Raw genomic sequence first — 19,793 nt, forward strand, 5'->3', positions numbered from 1 at the left:
CCTACCTATTATAAGAGTTCAGTATATTGCCGACACGAAGAAGGGAAAGAGTGGGAATTGAACCCGGGACCTCCTTGTTGGAGGGCGGCGACATTGCCGACTAGTCAGGTATTATTTCAAATTGAATATCTGTGTCTTTTGAATTTCACCTTCTTAGGTTCTGCTACAAATTCTTAAATCCCTGAACGAACAGCAAAAGCAATATTTATTGCTAAAGAATGCTTCTACTTTTAGTTCTATGTTCAGCTGCTCACGCAACTGCAGTCCTCCTCTGTTAACAGCAGGGGGCAGTCATGCACTTGATAAAAGATAGAGGGCCTCTCGCTTTTGTATGAAATTCAGGACCATGAGAGCAGCTTGCTAACTTTGCTGAGAGGAACATAAGCAGATAAAGAACATATTGTAGGAAGATTGTTGAAGGCTACATTGTGATCATATGGAGGTTGTAGGTGAATGTTATAAATATTGTCTTTGAATTTTAAAATGTATGGTGTGTTGACGTTTTTAAAAGGCACTGATGATAATTATTAAAAAAAGTCTTCTCAGTTAAATCATATGCTGATAATACTTGCGCCTTGAGCCTGAGAGTGAAATGCTCCTTCCTAATACCCACATGAAAGTGAGATTCAGAGCTGGATGGCTGCTTTCATGTTAGCTCAGATGGTGGCTCTGTGTGATGAATTATACTTATTATTTGGTTCAGTATTTATAAACAGCTGCAGCCGGATGTGACGTATGAGGTGCTCCCTGTGGTGGGTGGGACTATAGTAGGAACCAGCCAATAAACCGCGAGCACTTCTTTCACAACATTCCAATCCCTCCCAGTCTATCTTCCTCCTCCTCCTCTTCCTCCTCTTCCTCCTCCTCCTCTGCAGTGACCAGTGTGTTTATGCGTGTACGTGCGTGTGCGTGACAGTGACACGTACCTGGGTCTCACTGTTACGAGACCTGGCAGGAGACCTCCACCTCGGGAAGGCTGAGCAGAGAGATCGCCCCTCTGCGTCCTGAGTTCCGGAGCATTTGGCAGCATGGAGACGAGAGAAGCAGCCGCAGGTGAGGCTGGAGTCTGTGAACAGATCCAGTGTGAGTCTGTGTTGTAGTTCAGTCAATATAATAACCAGTTAGACCTGCATTCAAACCTGGAGAAGCTGCTGAGTAAATGGTAGCAGTGTGTGGTGTACAAACATGGCTGCATGTTGCAGTTTTCAGACCCTTCTGCATAAATCACATTGACTTTAGAAAACAGCTGACTATTTGACCTTTTACTGTCTTATTCAAACTCCAGGTGCTCTTGTGAGCAGTGATGGGGAGGAACAGGCTGCAAAGAATGAGGCAGCTCCTCAAAAAGACCCCAAACCACCCACCAAAAGCAAGATGGAGCAGATCTTTGGGTTCAAGAAGGAGGACCTGAGCTCCTGGCAGAGCCTGGTGACCCTGCTGAGCCGACCCACTGACCCAGCATCCCTCGGCATCTTCCGCTGCTTGTTTGGTGAGTTCATATCAAATCAAATTATGGCCCATATTCCCAAAATTTTAATACAATTATATATGTGCATATATAAAAACAAGGCCTTGTTATTTCAGTCTGCAAATAAACAATAAGTGTTAACATGATGGTCATGTGTCTTTCATGCAGGTTTGCTGATGCTCATCGACATCACTCAGGAACGTGGCCTCAGTCACCTGGACTATAAATACCTGGACGGGGCCCCTGTGTGCCGCTTCCCCCTCTTCAACTTTCTACAACCCCTCCCACTGGACTTGATGTACCTGGTGTACGTGGTGATGTTCCTCGGTGGGTCACACACACACTCCTCCATCTTGTTTCAAATCACAAGTCCAACAGTCTGAAAGTTTGTTTACGGAGGTGTGGTGAAGGAAGCTGTCCCCCCTTCTCTTTGGAGTTTTTGCTGATGCAGTCGTTTCAAAGGAGACAGTCTCTGTGGGGCGGCTGTCTATGGGGAGGATTAAAGTGCAGACTCCAGATGGGAAATTATCCACTTTTATTTCCCCCCCCAAGGCAACAATGGTACTGCAAGATTGTGACAACAAATTGAGTAGTTTATGCAAGAAGGAAAAACAGGGAAAAAGGAACAAAATGACAATCAAAGTAAATCAATGCTGATGAAGAAATCCATAAACTTTTGACAGATTTCTCACATTCCTGACATACTACAACTTCCAATAAAACCTAGTGACTGGTACTTTAACATAACATCAAATATTATTTATTAGATAATCTTTTCAGTGTATCTCCATAAAACATAAATAAACATTTTTATAATAAACAAACAATCCTCTCTGAACCTCCTGATATTCAGATTTCCATCGGAGACAAAGACGACCTTATATTTCAGTTTTCACCAACTCACCGGGACTCCTCATGGACTAGTTAACAGGCATTACTATGTAAAAATCGATGAATCAATATAAATATCTGTTGCTATTTGTATAGTAACCCTAGTTGTGTGTCTATGTTTCTAAACGAAGGCGCCCTGGGCATCATGCTCGGCTGTCTCTACCGTCTCTCCTGCCTGATGTTCATCTCAACCTACTGGTACGTCTTCTTCCTGGACAAAACCACCTGGAACAATCACTCGTACCTCTACGGCCTCATCGGGTTTCAGCTCACGCTCATGGACGCCAACAGATACTGGTGAGATGACGTCTGTTGCGTTGCTGCGTTTCTGTCCCCGTGTCTGGTGATCCGAACAGAGGGAGATGTTTAAAAACCTGTGTGTATTTGTAGGTCGCTCGATGGATTGCTGAGACCTTCTATAAGAAACAGACACGTGCCTCTGTGGAATTACACTTTGTTGAGGACACAGGTTTGTACATCAGTGCATTTTTCTAAATGTTTAACTTGAATTGTTCATGAAAACAGTACAGGCATTAAATGTTTTTTTTTCTTTTTTTGAAGATATTCTTTGTTTACTTCATCGCTGGAATCAAGAAATTGGATGCTGATTGGGTGGAGGGATACTCCATGTCCTACCTGGCACATCACTGGCTTTTTGATCCGTTCAAGTAGGTTTCATGAAGCAGCTCAGTCTGAAGTCTACTTCAGCTTTTAATTGTCTTACGTTGGAAGCTCAGTGCACCCACTCTGATCTCGCTGTACCAAACATTATCTCCCCAGAGTGATTCTTCCTGTGGAGTTAGTGAGTCTGCTGGTGGTGCACGGAGGCGGCCTCTTTCTGGATCTGACTGCCGGCTACCTGTTGTTCTTTGACGCCACAAGACCTTATGCCATTATCTTTGTCTCCTACTTCCACTGTATGAACTCTCAGCTCTTCAGCATCGGTAAGTCTGAGGCCTCACTGCGGCCAAAACATGTTGAGTATTTAAAATTCTGCCTTTTTTCAACGTATTGTTTTGTATCATCGTCCTCAGGGATGTTTCCCTTCACCATGCTGGCCACCAGTCCTCTCTTCTGCTATGCCGACTGGCCCAGAAGATTCTTCTCCCACTTCCCGGCGTTCCTCAGGGGGGTGTTGCCGCTCACCTCGCCGGACCCTCAGCCCAGCGCCTCCTGTGTTTACCATGAGATCCAGAGCACCAGTGCTGAACGCCAGGAGACCCCACCTGTTGCCAAATCTTCCAAACTGAGATTCAAGCACAAGCTGGGAGCCATTTTTACAATCATCTACATCATTGAACAGTTGTTCCTGCCTTACTCCCACTTCATCACAAAGGTATATCAGCCTCTTGTGATGTTGTCTTTAGCCTAATGGAGCCTGTTATTGTTTCATGAATTGCATTACAAAACATCTAGCTATTGCCTAACTTACCTTCTGCCTAAAAGGACCGAACTTTCTTATCAGCTAAAGCCTCCTGAACACTCTGTGAGTCACCAGACTGAGAGTTGCTCAATCAGAGTAAATAGTCTTTGGTCTACAGCAAACAGCAGCTCAGCTGATGTGCTCAGTAGAAAAGGGAAAGCATTTACTGGTTATTGTTATCAGTTATTTTAAAATCTTGGTCAGATTTTATTAAAAAACAGGTGAAACTGCTCAATATCTTTCTTTATCTTTCGAACCATTCATTCTTCCAGGGTTACAACAACTGGACCAATGGCTTGTACGGCTACTCGTGGGACATGATGGTTCACTCCCGCAGTCACCAGCACGTTAAGATCACATACAGAGATGCAAAGACTGGAGATGTTGGATATCTGAACCCAGGGGTAAGTTTCAGGGGACAACACTGGCCGAGAATATGTTATAGAGGACTCTTTTAACTCATTCATCTTCTCTAGACAAGATCAATCTGTCATTAACGTCTAAAAACATTATCAGTTGGTAATGACTTAGCAGCCGAACACTTAAAGTGCTTTACAGTACAAGTCACTTTAACCCATTCACACATGTTCACACAGCACTTCCATATAACAGTGCTTTTACTATTGCACACCATTCATACACTCTCGGCAAAGGGGCAATTTGGAGTTCAGAATCTTCACCTCAGAATGTAGGATTGAGGAGCCGGGGATTGAACCACCAACCTTCTGTGAAGCGGGCCCAGTAACGGTCACATTGTCTGTGTTCTCCAGGTTTTCACACAAAGCCGGCGGTGGAAAGACCATGGAGACATGCTGAAGCAGTACGCCACCTGCCTCAAGCACAATCTGCCTCGCTACAATATCTCTGATCCAGAAATCTACTTTGACATCTGGGTGTCCATCAACGAACGCTTCCAGCAAAGGTAGAGGAGCTTTTCTGCTGGAGAGAAAAATATGAGTAATGAGGAATAACTACTTGTGTGTGTGATACCAACCAGCTCTGGACTCTTCTCTCAGGATCTTTGATCCCCGTGTGGACATTGTGAAGGCTGATTGGTCTCCTTTCCAGCCAAACCCGTGGCTGATGCCTCTGCTGGTGGATCTGTCTCCCTGGAGGACCAAGTTCCAGGAGATCGAGGGCAGTCTGGACAATCAGACTGAGATCGTCTTCATAGCCGATTTCCCAGGTCAGAAACTTGCCTCCTTGTTCTTTTCTGTTCTGAAAATTGGAATTTGGCTTTTGGCTTGGTTTGAGTACATGTATTCATTCTTGTTTGTGCTCACTGACATTACGTTATCGTGCAGGTCTCCACTTGGAAAACTTTGTGAGTGAAGATCTGGGAAACACCAGCATCCACGTGTTGCAGGGCACGGTGAACGTTGAGATGGTGGAGGAGAAAAGGAACGTCACTCTGCAGCCTGGCGAGCAGACAAAGGTACATCCACACAAACGCCATCATAGCCAATAACATTACAGAACTTTAAAGGTTTTACAGTCATGTGAATGCCTTTAGGTTCCTGCTGGAGCGTATCATAAGGTGCACACAGTGTCTGAAGACCCTTCCTGCTACATGTACGTCTACGTCAACACTACAGAGGCGGCGCTGCAGGAAAACTTCACCAAGCTGTTTGAGCTGCAGGAGCGTATCCGCAACGGGACAGGTGAAAACATTCGCAGGCAGTCATAACCATGGGGGGGGACGGTCTTATAAAAAATAAGGATCACTTAAAAATGTTTCTATTTTTCTACTTAAACTTTATAAAATAATCCAAAAGATCACGTTCAAGTCTGTCAACTTGCTCAAGAGCTCTAAAATCATCAGATACTCACTGGATCTTCATTCCACAGAAACCGAGCCGATTCCTCCCGAGCTGCAGCCTCTTATCGCTGCAGACGACCTCGATATGGCGGAGGTCAACGCCACCGACCCGATCGTGCGGCTGTTCCTGAAAAGGCAGCGTCGCATGAAGGAGGTGAAGAAGCGCAGGGAAGCCGGCATGCTGGAGCGGCTGGAACGTTTTGCTGTGAAAAAGTACTACACCATACGAAGGGGGTGAGTGAGACGACGTCCAACCGCATAATGATTCCCTGAATGAACTGCATCTCATTAACTGGGTCCTCTGCTCTTTAAGATTCTTGATGACGGCCATTGCTATGAGGAACCTGGCGGTGGGCCTGCCTCCTCTGGAACAGCTGACGAGGGAAGTGGCTTACGCCAACATGAAAGAACCTCAGGCCGACTCCAACCAGGACGAACGACTCAAGGACGAAGTTGGTCACGGAGAACTTTAAAGCTGCCGCTGGCTCCACGGCTCCTCTGATGGGTTGCGTGCAGGTGATCACACATTCCTAGGAAATGTGTGTGATATAACTACTGGACTGTTACTGTTTTGAGACTCTGCTGCCCAGGACTCAAAAGATTTTCAAATTTTCTGGAATATTTGGAATTCCAGATCGTTTCCATTATTTTTTTAAAAAGCATTCGTTTATGAATCTGTAGTTTTGCTTAGGACCCAGTTTTTTTTAAAGCTGCCATAAAACCAGTTCACTATACATGGTGACAGATGTGCACCGCTTTGCCTTGCAGGTTTACATTTCGTTTTCTTTTTTTGTTTTACATGAATGCATAATGGCTGAATGATATGACCAAAAAGATATTTGACAGTCTGTTGAATTATTTAAAATCCAAACACAATGTCGGTTACAGACTTACGTTACATGATCTGCAGGGAGATCATCTCATGACTACACTTATGCCGTTTGCTTGGAATGAAGATGAAGAGAACCTGAAGGATGAATGGCTGTACACTTAAAAATGAACGGATTTTAAAGAACACAAATATGAACAGGAATCCAGTTGTTCGGCTCCTTGGTACGAATTTACCTTTCAGATCTAATTAAAAAAATTCAGGCCAAATTATTTTACACACTACATGTAAAGGTTCCACTTCTCGGCACCTTTCACCCTAGAATGTGATTAAAAACTGAAACTAATGTAAGCTGGCCGCCTTTTTATTCCCTTTTATAATTAAAATCTTATCCTGATTTTATTTTCAATAAAAAAAAAAGTCAGCTGACAAATGGTGTTTTGTGGAAATAATGAATTTTATTGATGTCAGTCTTTTTAACATGTCGCCCATTTTAAAGTGCTACAGCTCAGTGTTCACTGTGCGTCGTCACTATGGCACATTAATAATACTTTTCACAGAATCAGAGCAAACTTTACACAATATAAATACATATATCAGTCCACAACATGGATGTCTAGGAAACTGTTAGATCTGCTTAAAACATAAAATCATGATCGGTTTAGTTGAGGTTAATAGTTCAAGATTCATTTCAGTTAAATATGCAGCTATCACTGTGCTGTAGTGGAGGTCCAGTCACATAAGAAAACACTGAAGGCTGGTCGGACAAGTGCTCGGTCTGTGAAGTGACAACATGCGACAATGCTTCACCACACGCGTGTACACAACAGGAGATGATCTGTAGGTTCATCATTTACAGGGAACAACATCAACTCTCAAGTGTATTGTTAGATCATATTGCACAGTTTCTACTGGTTTTTAAATCACACAAATCCCTTTACACAACGGGTGACTTATCACCACACCGAAAAACTGACCTTATATATATATTATGTATAAATTCAACATTCAATGCAAAATCACTGGTATTAGTGTTGGACACTGGCCTTTAGGAACTGTTTTCAGGACACTTTTCCCTAATTGAAGCTGGTTTTCATGAAAATGTTCACATCTGCCAAATGTTTCATCGCCATTTTTGATCTTTCTGCCACTCTACTAAACTACTGACTCGATTCCCCCCCCCCCCACACTGTCTTTAACATGGCGAGATAGGTATGAACTCACAGAGCGCCCGTCCAGTTCTTCATAGTCCAACTAGGAGAGAGGTTGTGTGCGGTGTACAGCAGCAGTTCAAACCCTGTGATTAGTTCTTAATGGCTGTTCTTAAAGGCTCATATCTCACTCCTTCTCTTCCTCGTGTTTCATATACGTGGGCAGAGCCACAGCGGGAGAAAGATAAGCAAGCGAAGGAAGCGCGGAGGCGTAAAAAAGACATGGACGCCACCCTAATCCTCAAATTAGTGTTTTGTCAACATCCACTTTCTGCAACTCCAAAGACGCCCGTCTGGAGCTCAACGTGTCGTTCCTCGCTCGCAGGTTGTGCCACATACTTCTGATACATTTCACAGAGACTGGCTCTGAGCCCTGAACCTGGAGATGGTCCCCAGATCAAAGTGAGCAACATCGTCCAGTAGCTCCACAGAGTTCACCACCACCAGCTCTGTCAACACAGGCAATCTGATGGTACTTAAAGGACGCCCAGATCTCTGCCACAGCCTCCGACTAAAGCTTGAATCATTCCCACACTGCTGCCTCCCTGCACGACCTCGGATGGCCTCGTTTGGCAGCTAAAAACAGATCCAAAGGTGACATCACTGGCAGAGATGATGGGGAACCTCCCTGTGTGCAGGCCATGATCCAGCTCCACTCTCCGGCCCGGTGCTTTAAACTGACCGGACAAAAAAAAACACTCCTCTGTCTGTGGTAAAGCTTCAGTTCGTCTGGTTCCCCAGAGACGGAGCTTAGTAACTTAACTTAAAAAAAAAAACAATTCTCCCTTACTTCAATCAACCTTTGAGTTATATTTCCATTTGTATCCTACATTTTTATTAAACTCATTGCTTCCTTAAGAAAAAGATGATCAATTATAATGTATTAGTCTTAATCATTTCCTCTACTAATCTTCTTGATTATACCTTATGCAAGCTTTTCCTGGTTATTTTGATTGTTAAGTCTCAAAATAGACAAACGAATCTGCCTTACTGATTAACACTTATTTTTATAGCTGAAATAAATTGTTAACTTAAACAGTTTTTCTAGGAAGAATCAGTCAAATTCATTGAAATACAGGTCAGTACTAGGATAACATAATTTGTCTGTGTTGAAATGTGGTGCCTGTGATTTATTGAGAGGTTAGGCCCCTTTTTAACATCTGGATTTTTTGTGACATGCTTGTGGAAATACAGATGAGGCTCAGTGCACCTTCCCATGTTTCGTCCTCGATGATACACACCGAAAATGGTGTGATAATGTGGAGCACCCGTTTGTGGGGATGCGTCGTCAGATTCGGCTCTGCGACTCTACCTCGGCTGGAGATCTGGGTAGAAGACTCCATGGATCACACCTTCGATCACAACGTTCGCAAATGCATCTGAGAGTGAAGAGGAAAAGAACGCTTTTAGATTTGTAGTTAATTTAGGATAAGATAATTTGAATTACTGTGTTTTTAAAGAACCAATTTTATGGTTTTACAGTGCACAGACTAAGCTTGATCTCACCGTGTGCAGATGGTAGCAGGTAGGGGTCTCTCAGAAACAACATGACCGGCTGATGGGACAGTTTACTGAAAAGAGTCAGAAAATGGGACGTGACCCAGTTGGTGAGCAGTTTCATGCAGCGTATAAATAAACAGTATGAAAACACAGAGGCCGTCACTGTCATGTAGGCTGAAGGCCATGTGCAGAGCAAATAATGACTGAGGTTTGCACCTGGTCAAAGTGCAAAACGAGAACCTCTCATACAATAGTTCAGTTGATTAAAGAGTAAAACAAAGTGACTCACCTTGATTCCTCTGATTCGGTATCGAATGACCTTAAAGAAGGATAATAAAGGTTTAGACGTTCCGCCTTTCAGCAGCCTGGGAACAAATCAGTCCTTTACTTTACAGAAAAGCTACAGTTTCAACTCACCCACAGCTCTCTGTTTTTGGCACTGAGGGATAGTGGCGGATATTCAGGAAATCCAGGAATATCTTTGGAATAACCTCATTTTCCATGATTATAGTCTGAAAAAAGAGAGAAAACAAAAGCAAATTGCAGCGTTTGGTGCATAACTGCACGTCTGTTCCTTGTTGGTTTGAACTCTTCGACAAGATGTTTATACAGTTACTCTGGTTCAGACATAACTTGTATTTGGAAAGACTGCATGCATGACTATTTGTTCTTCCTGTGCGGGAACAGTCCCAGCAGGCGGAGTGAAGGTATCACTGTACCTGCAGGTAGAGCTCCAGACCATGTCTCCTCTGCTCCACCACTTTGGGAACCCAGTTTCTAACGTGTTTCGAAGGAATCTCAGGGGGTTTGATGCTCTTCTTCAGCTGGAGGAATAGCAAACCATCATAAAAACATGTAAATGACACAGCAGATAGTATGTTAGCGGCTCCACGAAGCAGCACGTAGTTACTGAATAATTTTTCATAATAGGCTTTGCAAATAGTAGATTTAATAGATAAAAGTCAAACTGATGATGCTAGAACCCAAACAGCGAAATGACGTTCCACTGTGATTCATCTTATTATCCACCATTGTGCCCTTTTTCTACTGTGATATGTCAAACTCTGAAAATCACTCACATGAAAAGGTGGGCACGCGGGCGACTGAGCAGTTAGAGGAAGAGGAACTCCTCTCTGAAGCTGCACAACTACCGACTCATTTAAATGGTTCACATGGTTAACCACCGCCACCACTTCTGCTATTTATTGGTTGATGAATTTTATTGTGCAGTCATTTATATAACTAGTGCTTCGATGAATTAATGTTTTAACTACTAATTAATGAATGTGTTTTAGATTTTTACTACTAAATCAATTGTTTAGTCTCTGAAATATCCAACATTGAGGAGGAAACTCAAAGAGCCAAAGGTTTCATCTTCAAGGTTGTTAATAATATAAGAAAAAGCATCATATTGAAGATGATGGAATCTGCAAGTAATGGACATTTTCATTTGATAAATTTTATATTATAAATTAACTTTAACATTTCTAGTGGTTTGACCTGTTAGTATTTTCCCCTATTTAAAGGCTACAGACTTGAACTACTGAACAAAAGGAGCGCTGCACCACGTCACGATGGCTGGACCAAATCTCACCAGTTTATGCAAAGCGTGGAATTCGCTGTAGCGTTTCTCCACAGAGTGTTGTCTGCCGTTCATCAGCACGTCAATTCTAAAGACCTGAAAGACAGAAGCAAACGAGTGAGTGCTACGTTCAGCGTCAGTTGGATTTATCTCCTGAGTTCCCCCAGCCAGAAGCGTCCCTCCCTGTCCACACAGCCAGTGTGTGAGTGACTGACTGTCAGCTGACTGTGGAGCCGTCAGTTACTGTTGGTGTCAGCTAGTTACAGAGAGGAAGCATCTGGCTGCTGCATTGGAAAAAAAAAAGAAAGATCTGTGCGAGTTCCTGCTGCCATCCCGAAACAGATCGTCTCCCACTTCCCTCGCTTTACTGGACTGTTCCGTGAAAACGTTGTTTCCTACTTCACTCACGTCGCTGTGTTTGCCTGCGTTGTGTAAAAAGGGAAATCGACTCATAAATGACGGCAGTGATGTTCATGTAACTCTGTGCTGGTAAGGTAAACTCAGAGGACTGCGCCATCGGAGACAGACAACCAGTCATAGTTATTGACAAATCCGGAAACGGCTCAAGAGCTGGAAATGAGATGACAGCACGTCAATAAGATGACCACGAATGGGATGTGACAAATGTCCAAAAGAGAACAAATAATGAAAATATGTTGTTTGTTCATAATGTTTACTTCTTATCATCTATGTATTTTATGAGCTTTTATATTATATTATAGAAATTCTTTCCCCAAACTGAGCCACACTAAAACACTGGTTTCTAATCTGCGGGTCCCATGCTAATTCTGAGGGTCACACGCTAAATAAAATGCTAAAAATAAGTCGGTTCAACTATTCGTCCTTTTCTTTCTTGTCGGGCCTAAATCTGATACACAGACAAATCTTTTTTATCCTTAAAAACACCATATTGTCAGTTCCAGTAGGCCATAGAATCTGTTCTTAGGAAGACAATGACATACAGGAAATGTATTTATGATCATAGATGTTACTGTCGTGTCTGTATGGAAAATATGAAGCTAAGACTAGCAGCTGGTTAGCTTATGAAGGGGAAAAGAGCTGGCTCGAATTAAAAAAACTAAATTAGGCCACTGGGATGGAGTCAGTGCTCAGTATCAGCAGGTTTCAAGAGTGGAAGTATAACAAACTGGGACTGGTTGATGACAGAAATGGGTGTTAAAAGCATTAAAGCAAATGACACTGACCTGATTTCTACTTTTTATGCGTCTTTAACAGTTTTATAGAATCTCATTCTAAAATGAATGGTTTAAACCTATACGGTGACATTAAAAGGTTCACTAACAGCTAAAGGAGAAGTTTTCGAAGTTTCACAGTCATTCAATATAAACACTGACACACTGGAAACCTTCCTCCATGTTGGATCTTAGTTTATTTCCCCTAGTAAAGTAATAGAGGATAACTGCTCTTATTTTGTGGAAATAAATGTTATGAAGTTTACAAGTTATGAGGTTATGAGCTGCAGTGATGGAGGTAAAAACACAGAAATGTTCTCATATCAAACTGCTGCAGCTTCACATACACTACTGCTGCACTGCTGCCACCAACACGTACTATTAAAAACCATAGGGAACCTTTTAGTAACGGAGGAAATGATCACAGCAAGAAAAGCCTGTTCCAATGATCATGAACAGTGCGACAGCCTTTCTTTAGATAGGTGTTTAAAAAGTGTGAACCTCTGTTTTAATACGAGCTGACTCCTTCAAAGTTCCTCAAGCAGGTTGTGTTCATGTCAGACAAGTGGAATCCTCTCATCTAGATTCATAGAAAACAATGTAAACACAACTTCACGGTCAAGAATCTCTCGTATTTGAATGTTTGACCAATACATCTGAACAGTGTCATGTTTAAGAAGACGAATTCAGATGATCTGAAGCTTTAAATCCCCAGACACATGTTGTTGTTATATCACACACACACACACCCACATACACGTAGACAGACAACAGACAGACAGACAGACAGACACAGACACACGCTGAGCTTATTGTGATGATCGCAGCTCACCGTGTATCCTCTCTCGATCGAGTTGTTTTCTGATCGAAACGACGGGATCGATACGTTGACCGGATGCATCTCGACTTGAAGACGCGTTTAATCTACCGAATAATGTTTAATCCTGTGTCACACACTCTCTCTCTCACACACACACACGGATACAGACACACACCAACACACACACACACACTCGCTGCTGCTGTTGCTGGTGGGCTTCTCCAGTTTCTCTGACAGCCCGATAAAAATCACTGGATTTAAATAGGATGAGAAAGTGACAGTGCTGCCCCCTGGTGCGGAGGAGGACACAGTTGCAGACAGGGTGTTGACACTGCGGTTTATTTTAATCTTGTGGAGAAAAAGAGAAGTCTCCAAGTGTCTGTTTGGAGCAAAAATGTTTAATGTTCAGTTGTTATTTAATTGAAATAAAGCAAAAGTCATGAATATCAATAATTTTCTCATTATTATTTCTCTTTTTTCTTTATAATTTAAGTGCCATTAGTGCTAAAATGAAACATATCTCCTAAACATTGATGATCCATTATATAATCAATTATTAATCTGTTAAAACTAAAGGTGGTAACAAATTAAATCCACCCATTTTGATTTATAAACCACATATCAACATTATAAACTTATTATAAAGTATTTATTAGCGTATAAGAGTTTACATTGAAGTATAGTTCTTGGCAATAATTATAATTTCTTCTATGATATATTTCTCTCTATATATATATATTTATTATTACATATTATTACAACTTTAATTTAATATATTCTGAGCCATTTACGTTTATACACCTGCTTCCATAACATTCGAGAAATTAAGTTGCTAAAATACATGATTCAACAGTTATATCTACATACAACTACATTATAATGTTTTTAGTACCATTTATTAATTGTTTATAAATGGCTAAAGATGAAAAATATGGGACTTAAAAAGTAAGGGATTCAAACTAAGTTCCTGTCTTAAGGTATTTTTCAAAATGAAGATCAGTTTATAGATGGCACTGAGTTTGCCTGTGAAAACACTATCAGGAGTATTATTAATCAAATGTCAGGAAATCACGGCCACATCAGTCTCACAAGTGGTACATCTTCATCTCAGTGAACTGCTCAATTACTGGAGAACTTCTTCAGCCAAAAAGGAAGAAAAGGAGAAAAACATCTGGCTCAAGGGTTTTCTACTCTGACGATTTGCTTTTCGCTTATTCTCTGTTTTAAATCATCGTCAGATGAATATTTTGGGTTTCGGTAAAGCAGCCAACATGAATATTTTACTTTGGGATTCGGGGCCTTAATGAAAATAATCACCAATTCGCACTTTCAGCCTTTTACATTAGAATCTTTCAAAGGTCACCAATCCCTATCAGTTACTCTACAGTCTCCAATTATAATAATCTAATTGTGACGTGCCCTCACAATGTCAATCGAACTGAAAAGGTTAAGAACCAAATGAGAGAGAGGTCACTGCAAACTGATCAGCCCATCAAAAATGATACAATATCACAAAGTTTTATTCAAGTTTCATCAAAAGCTTTGGATTAAAGAGAAAGAGTTTCTTCCATTGCATATAAATACAACACATACATTAAGCTTTAAACAAGTGGTTCATTCAAAAAGTGTGATATAAACTGGCTTATGTGTGTGTGTCTATTGCGGCCTCTAAATTTCATGGATTTTATTCTAGAGGGGATACGAGAAGCAAGCATAATGTAAAACGCACTACAGGTAAGAAAAATTAAAAAATAATAAAGGTGAGAAATCAATATATCTTTCAGTAGCAGGAAAAAAAAACTACACAAGCAGAAAGGGATTTAACATAATGCCACTACGACGTCAGAAGACTTACTTTTTTCTAAACTGAGATTATTTAAATTATAAAACGAATGTAAATATTTTTGTTTTTTTATATGCAGTCCTCTTCGTTTTCATTTCTGTCTCAGCTGAGGTGCTGTGAATGACTGTCGACTTTTAATACCTGAAAGATATAAAAAAAAATTCAACAATAAGAATAAAAAACACGATAAGGACATTTATAATAATATTTGAGACGTGATACTTACCCTGACATCTGACAACCGGACACGTAGGCGTAGTTGCCAGTGTAGCGGACATCACAGCGCACAATGTTGTTGCTGTAGTCTGATTCTGGGACGTGATAGGAGGGATTTACACTGACCTGTGGAGAAGAACCACAAAATACATAACATTTAATAATCAGTAACACAATGGAGATTAAATCAAATGAGCATGACTGCAACCTGGCACCAGAAAAGGTTTAACGGCAGAGTTTTATGGAGGACGCTAAATTCATCTGGTATTTCTGACAAACCTTGAGGATGTAGTTCCCAGGTTTCGCATCTGTGATGTCGATCCACTGGCAGTCGATGTCTGCGTTGTAGGTGTCATAACATCCTGGGCTCAGGCCCTGCACATTAGACAGCATCAATATTAAACATTATACAAACTGGTTCATATAGAAAAGTTCAATGTTATTGTCGCAGGATTGAAAAATTCAAATAAAAAGGCAAATCGTCATTGTGTTTTGGGTGTAAATAAAAAAATAAAAAAGTAAAGGAACATTTTTGCCGATCAAAACAGTGAAAAAAAAGAGCGGGATGGAAAAGAGAACATGTGTAACACATTTGATCTCAGACGTTCAGGCAGGTGGGGCCATCTTGCTCCAGAAACAGGAAATCATTAAATCACCATCACTACTGGCTCATGCAGAAAAGGAAATACTTGAACTGTGCGCTGAAAGACAGCTGCCTCAGGAAAAGAACACATATTTATTGTAGGTTCTTTTTTTTGGCTGAAATTTATGAACCACAAATCCTATGACAAAGCCATTAAGTGAAAAACAAGTCAAGTGAAACAAAATTTACAGGTCTCTTTATGGTCGCAAGTGAACTCGACTTTGTTTTGCAACAGTTGTGATTCAATCTGGATTTTTATATAAGAGATTTCGACATGTCACAGTAGGAAAAGCACAGATGTGAAGATAAAAATGAATAATGACTGAATTCTGTTCAGTCGCTTAAGTTGTCAAGCTGCTCAACATTGAATAGTTGAACATATATGTGCAGATTTCTTGTCCCTTTATGGTCATTTTCAAAACAGAAGCCTGTTCTGTTTTGAAAATAAACATGCAGGCCTAAAATGCAGGAATACAATCTGTGCTGCGGGAGTTATCTTGGACACCTGGGTATGTGCAGTGCAGGCATATCGCCTGTAGTATCCGTAGTCGCAGGACGTGTCCTCCAAGCAGAAGCTGGCCTTGTGGCCCTCAGCCACCGAGTGATGAGTGCTGGCGTCCAGCAGCTCGTAGTGGCTGAACTCGTCCATGCTGTGGAAGTGCCTGTGGATCAGCAGCACAGTGTTTAACTCTACTATAAGATGGACAACGCTTCTTGACTTCTTTGCGCTGTCAGGAAAGGAAGGCAAAATATCTGGGGTTCGGACGCTGCCATCTTTTGCATTTGGAGTCAGGGTCTGCACAGTAACAATCAGAGGAAGGAGCCGTGGTACTTTTTTGTTTGGTCCATGCCCCATACACTAACATGGAGGAAGCAGGATTTATGACCTTTAGCCACCAGGGGGCGACTGAGATTCTTTGAGGTTCACTTTTGGGGAGCTGACAGGCCCTCCAGCTGTATATACAGTCAATGGACTAGAGACATCACAGGCTTCTATTTGATTTATCATTTACTTGACTGCATATGGACCTAAATCTGGTTTCACTACATTATCTAAAAGAAAGTGTTTTTTTAAATGAGACTTAACAGTCTGGTTTATAACTTCAGTTGACTTTCAATACACTGACACATCTATACCGCCTACATCAACAGTTCACGGGACTGCTGCCAAACACGATCCATCATGGGGATAAGAACAGTCGGCCGCTTGTTTCACAACATAACTATGGACTGAGGTCGTCTCTGTGGAACCAAAGAAGAACTGGAGGCTTTTCCAGAAACTGTGAAAATATCTCCGGTTTCTATTTTCGACTCTTTCTCCTCGTCAACCGTTTTGTTTTACAACGTCTGGTATTCCAGTTGTTAAAGAGCTGAATCCAAAGGTCCTTTGAAGGTCAGTGGAAACCCAAAGTGGGCTTTACTGCGTTTGTGAAAGTTGAAAATGTCATCTTTCAAAGTTTAAAGACACAAATAAAACTTGTTGTTTATATGTCAGCTCTGATATCAAAGATCTCCACAGTACAATATAAACAACAAAAGGTAACACAGCTGTGGCTCAACAGGGGGTGCCATTCCACAACTATACTGGAAGAGACCAATAGTGAAGATGATGATCAAATAACCATTCAGGTATTTATATTTGTAACGAACTGAGCTGATTAAAACAACTTCAAGTGCTTCAATCACTAATCCATACTCTTATTAAAGATGTTAATTTAAATACGCATTTATAGAGCTATCCAATTGAGGACTGGTTTATATATTCATTCAGCTTTTTTAACAATCATGTAGTCGAAAGCTAAGAAAACACAATCTATAACCTACTATCTAATTTTTGTCTGTAGAGCAGTAAAAGACAAATTAAAGTTATCAAGATTTGCTGTGGTTGACAGACATACATAGATCTTCTGTTAGAACGACCCAAAAATAAATTAACTTTGAATTTAAATAGTCTGAATCGTAGTTTTGTTTAATATTTTTTCACTGTAGTTTTGTATTTAAACAATGAAATAATATGTTTTATAACCTCATACCTGTTTTTTGATATTATTGTGAGTGATTAGCACTAAAGGTACCATTCTATAGGCACCATGTGTCACTCTCTTGTGTTTGATATCCTGGCGGCATCGATCAATCTGAAATCAGACTTATGGATGAGTTGGTGCTAAAAAAGGAAACATGTGCATTGACAGTTAAGTGGTGTAAAAAAACAGACAGACACAGACAGGTGAGTGACGGGACTTCACACTCACTGGTGACAACTGTGCCACTCCCAGGAGTAGCGAGGCCTGCTGGGGAGGAAGTCGGCCGTGCCCTGGTTCTTGACTCTCTGAGGGAACCTCAGCAGCATACGGGTGTCGTAGTCTCTGACATCGCCTCTGTAGGCCGAGCTGCAGGAACAGACCAGAGAAAGATCACATTTGGACCCAATGACATCACAAGATTTTTTTTTTCATGCTTAATCTCCTCCCCTGCAGTGGAGCAGAGTCCTGTCTGCGTGTAAATAAATGATGAGTGGAAAAAAAAAAAGTTTGGGTGCAGATGGTTGTTTGGGTTTAGATTTCAATGTGTTTACTGTTCAGGCTTTCTCTTCTCCGGCAGGCTATCATTAAGCTTTTACACAAATCCACCACTCCGCCCCTCTGCACCATCAGTGGCAGGATTCGGTTAATTCCACCTCTTCTCCTGCTTCCACATGGGCAGCCCTCACCCACAGACACTTGAGGTGGTTGTTATGGCTCAAACCTTTCTGAATCACACTCACACTTGGCTGCACACCCAACTTTTTTCTTTCTTTGTTCCTCCCCGCGGATTAAACCTGACAGCACGACGAGTGTATACCTTGACAAGCAGTTCTCCTCAGCAGCACATCTCAGGTTATACATGGGGACTCTCTGGACATAGGCAGAGGCTTGGATATAGTACGGGTCAGGTACGAGATCAGGGAGACCTACAGCAACACAACAGGGATATGAGCATATAAGAGAATTAATCATCAATCAGCGAATGACCTAACAAGCAGAACACAAAGGGTAAATAGGTTATTCACATGCAGAAGTTTCAAGGAGACAGACCATGAGCAACTGATTAGTTATTGAGCAAGTAAATAATTGATTTATCAATCGATTAAAGTCACTTTAGCATCATAACCATCACTTGAATGCAGATTGCTCCACTCTTACCGTACTGATTGTAACTTGTGCCATATCCAGGTCTCGATCTGGGCCTCGGTCTCTCGTACACGTCATAATGATTATAATATGGATTATCACTATCAGTGGACTTGTATGGGTCGTAGGGATCGTCACCGGCCATCATGTCTTCTCTCCTGGGCAGAGGTGGACTCACAGTGACCTTCTCCTGGGTCTCGTTCGCCCTGTTGCTCCCCTGCGTCCCCGTGCGCTCACCGGTCCGGTCATGATGATGCTGGCGGTGCTCTCGCCCTCTCACCAGCGCAGTCACAAGGCTCTGCTGGATGGACGCTGGCTGGGGGGGAGGCTGCTGCTCCTGCTGCTGCTGAGCCGCCTGCTGGCTCGGGGTGTCCGGATGTCTCACGTCCCCATCACGGATGATGGTGACAGTTCTCTCCTGCACTTGCTCCTGAGGTGCGCCCCTCCGCCTCGGTGGCTGATACTCCGAGCCCTGGCTCAAAATGCTAAAAACCTGCCCGTTGTGGGACCACTGCAGCGTGTTCCGCCGAGCCGGTCTTTGGTTATTTCTTACTTGCGTCCCGGGATTTCTCTGAGACTGGGTAGCTTGCAGGATGAACACAAATAAATAGACGCACACATATGCGTAAAATGGCGCGCCAAGTATGCGTAATCCCATTCTGAACGCAGTTCAAGGAGGCTGGAGGTGAGAAAGCGGATATTTCTAATGAGCAGGGGGTTTCCACTTGAATTGCACTTAAATATCCCTCATGTCTATTTGAAGGATTTCCAGTGAGCAGAGAGGAGAAGCTAAGTTTCAGTGTATCCGTGTGAACTCATAACGCTCTGCTCCTGCAGATGCGCACAGAGAGATGATGATGGTTGTGAGGAGGAGGAGGAGGAGTTCAGCATTTGGAGTTTCTGAATCTGCTATATAAGTCTGCTGCTGCTCATGTAACCACTGGAAACGTGCTGTCTGGGTGAGCTCAGCCAAATGTGTGTTTGATAACTGCTCTCTCTGACCCTACAGAGTTTTTACTGTGCAACTCCTCTTCTTCATCCATTGCACATTTCACTCACAGTTTTATGAAGAACAGTCAGACACAGGCAAACTTTCTTGTGAAATCTTTCCTACTTAGTTATGAAAGCAAATAAATATTAGGACCACTTCACAGAAGTTTTTTTTTTCTTTCTCTGCCAGGTCAG

General features: G+C 41.9%; 3 protein-coding genes across 4 annotated transcripts; 1 reads left to right on the forward strand and 2 right to left on the reverse strand.

The window, feature by feature from the left end:
• Positions 1 to 881: 881 nt before the first annotated feature.
• On the forward strand, positions 882 to 6,868 carry ggcx (gamma-glutamyl carboxylase). Of its 2 annotated transcripts, none has more exons than XM_062412856.1 (15): positions 882 to 1,083; positions 1,286 to 1,489; positions 1,637 to 1,795; positions 2,491 to 2,656; positions 2,750 to 2,828; positions 2,921 to 3,027; positions 3,140 to 3,303; positions 3,394 to 3,695; positions 4,055 to 4,186; positions 4,553 to 4,704; positions 4,799 to 4,968; positions 5,087 to 5,217; positions 5,296 to 5,443; positions 5,631 to 5,835; positions 5,915 to 6,868. In XM_062412856.1, exons 1-15 carry the CDS (start codon positions 1,029 to 1,031, stop codon positions 6,072 to 6,074), a joined length of 2,334 nt encoding a protein of 777 aa, XP_062268840.1. In that variant the 5' UTR covers positions 882 to 1,028; the 3' UTR covers positions 6,075 to 6,868. The 2 variants fall into 2 exon arrangements, with proteins under 2 accessions (XP_062268840.1, XP_062268841.1); XM_062412857.1 differs by having other exon boundaries at positions 883 to 1,053.
• snx24 (sorting nexin 24) lies at positions 6,869 to 12,962 on the reverse strand. Its single transcript, XM_062412858.1, has 7 exons — positions 12,749 to 12,962; positions 10,736 to 10,819; positions 9,861 to 9,965; positions 9,559 to 9,653; positions 9,431 to 9,460; positions 9,148 to 9,212; positions 6,869 to 9,020 (listed from the first exon to the last, which is right to left on the reverse strand). The coding sequence occupies exons 1-7, from the start codon at positions 12,815 to 12,817 to the stop codon at positions 8,950 to 8,952; spliced, it is 519 nt and encodes a 172-aa protein (XP_062268842.1). The 5' UTR covers positions 12,818 to 12,962; the 3' UTR covers positions 6,869 to 8,949.
• Positions 12,963 to 14,238: 1,276 nt separating this feature from the next.
• Positions 14,239 to 19,665, reverse strand: loxa (lysyl oxidase a). Its single transcript, XM_062412859.1, has 7 exons — positions 18,621 to 19,665; positions 18,280 to 18,388; positions 17,691 to 17,828; positions 15,944 to 16,100; positions 15,075 to 15,170; positions 14,806 to 14,921; positions 14,239 to 14,720 (listed from the first exon to the last, which is right to left on the reverse strand). Exons 1-7 carry the CDS (start codon positions 19,264 to 19,266, stop codon positions 14,714 to 14,716), a joined length of 1,269 nt encoding a protein of 422 aa, XP_062268843.1. The 5' UTR covers positions 19,267 to 19,665; the 3' UTR covers positions 14,239 to 14,713.
• Positions 19,666 to 19,793: the final 128 nt, after the last annotated feature.

Source organism: Platichthys flesus, chromosome 19 (assembly GCF_949316205.1).
Source record: "Platichthys flesus chromosome 19, fPlaFle2.1, whole genome shotgun sequence".
NCBI lineage: Eukaryota > Metazoa > Chordata > Actinopteri > Pleuronectiformes > Pleuronectidae > Platichthys > Platichthys flesus.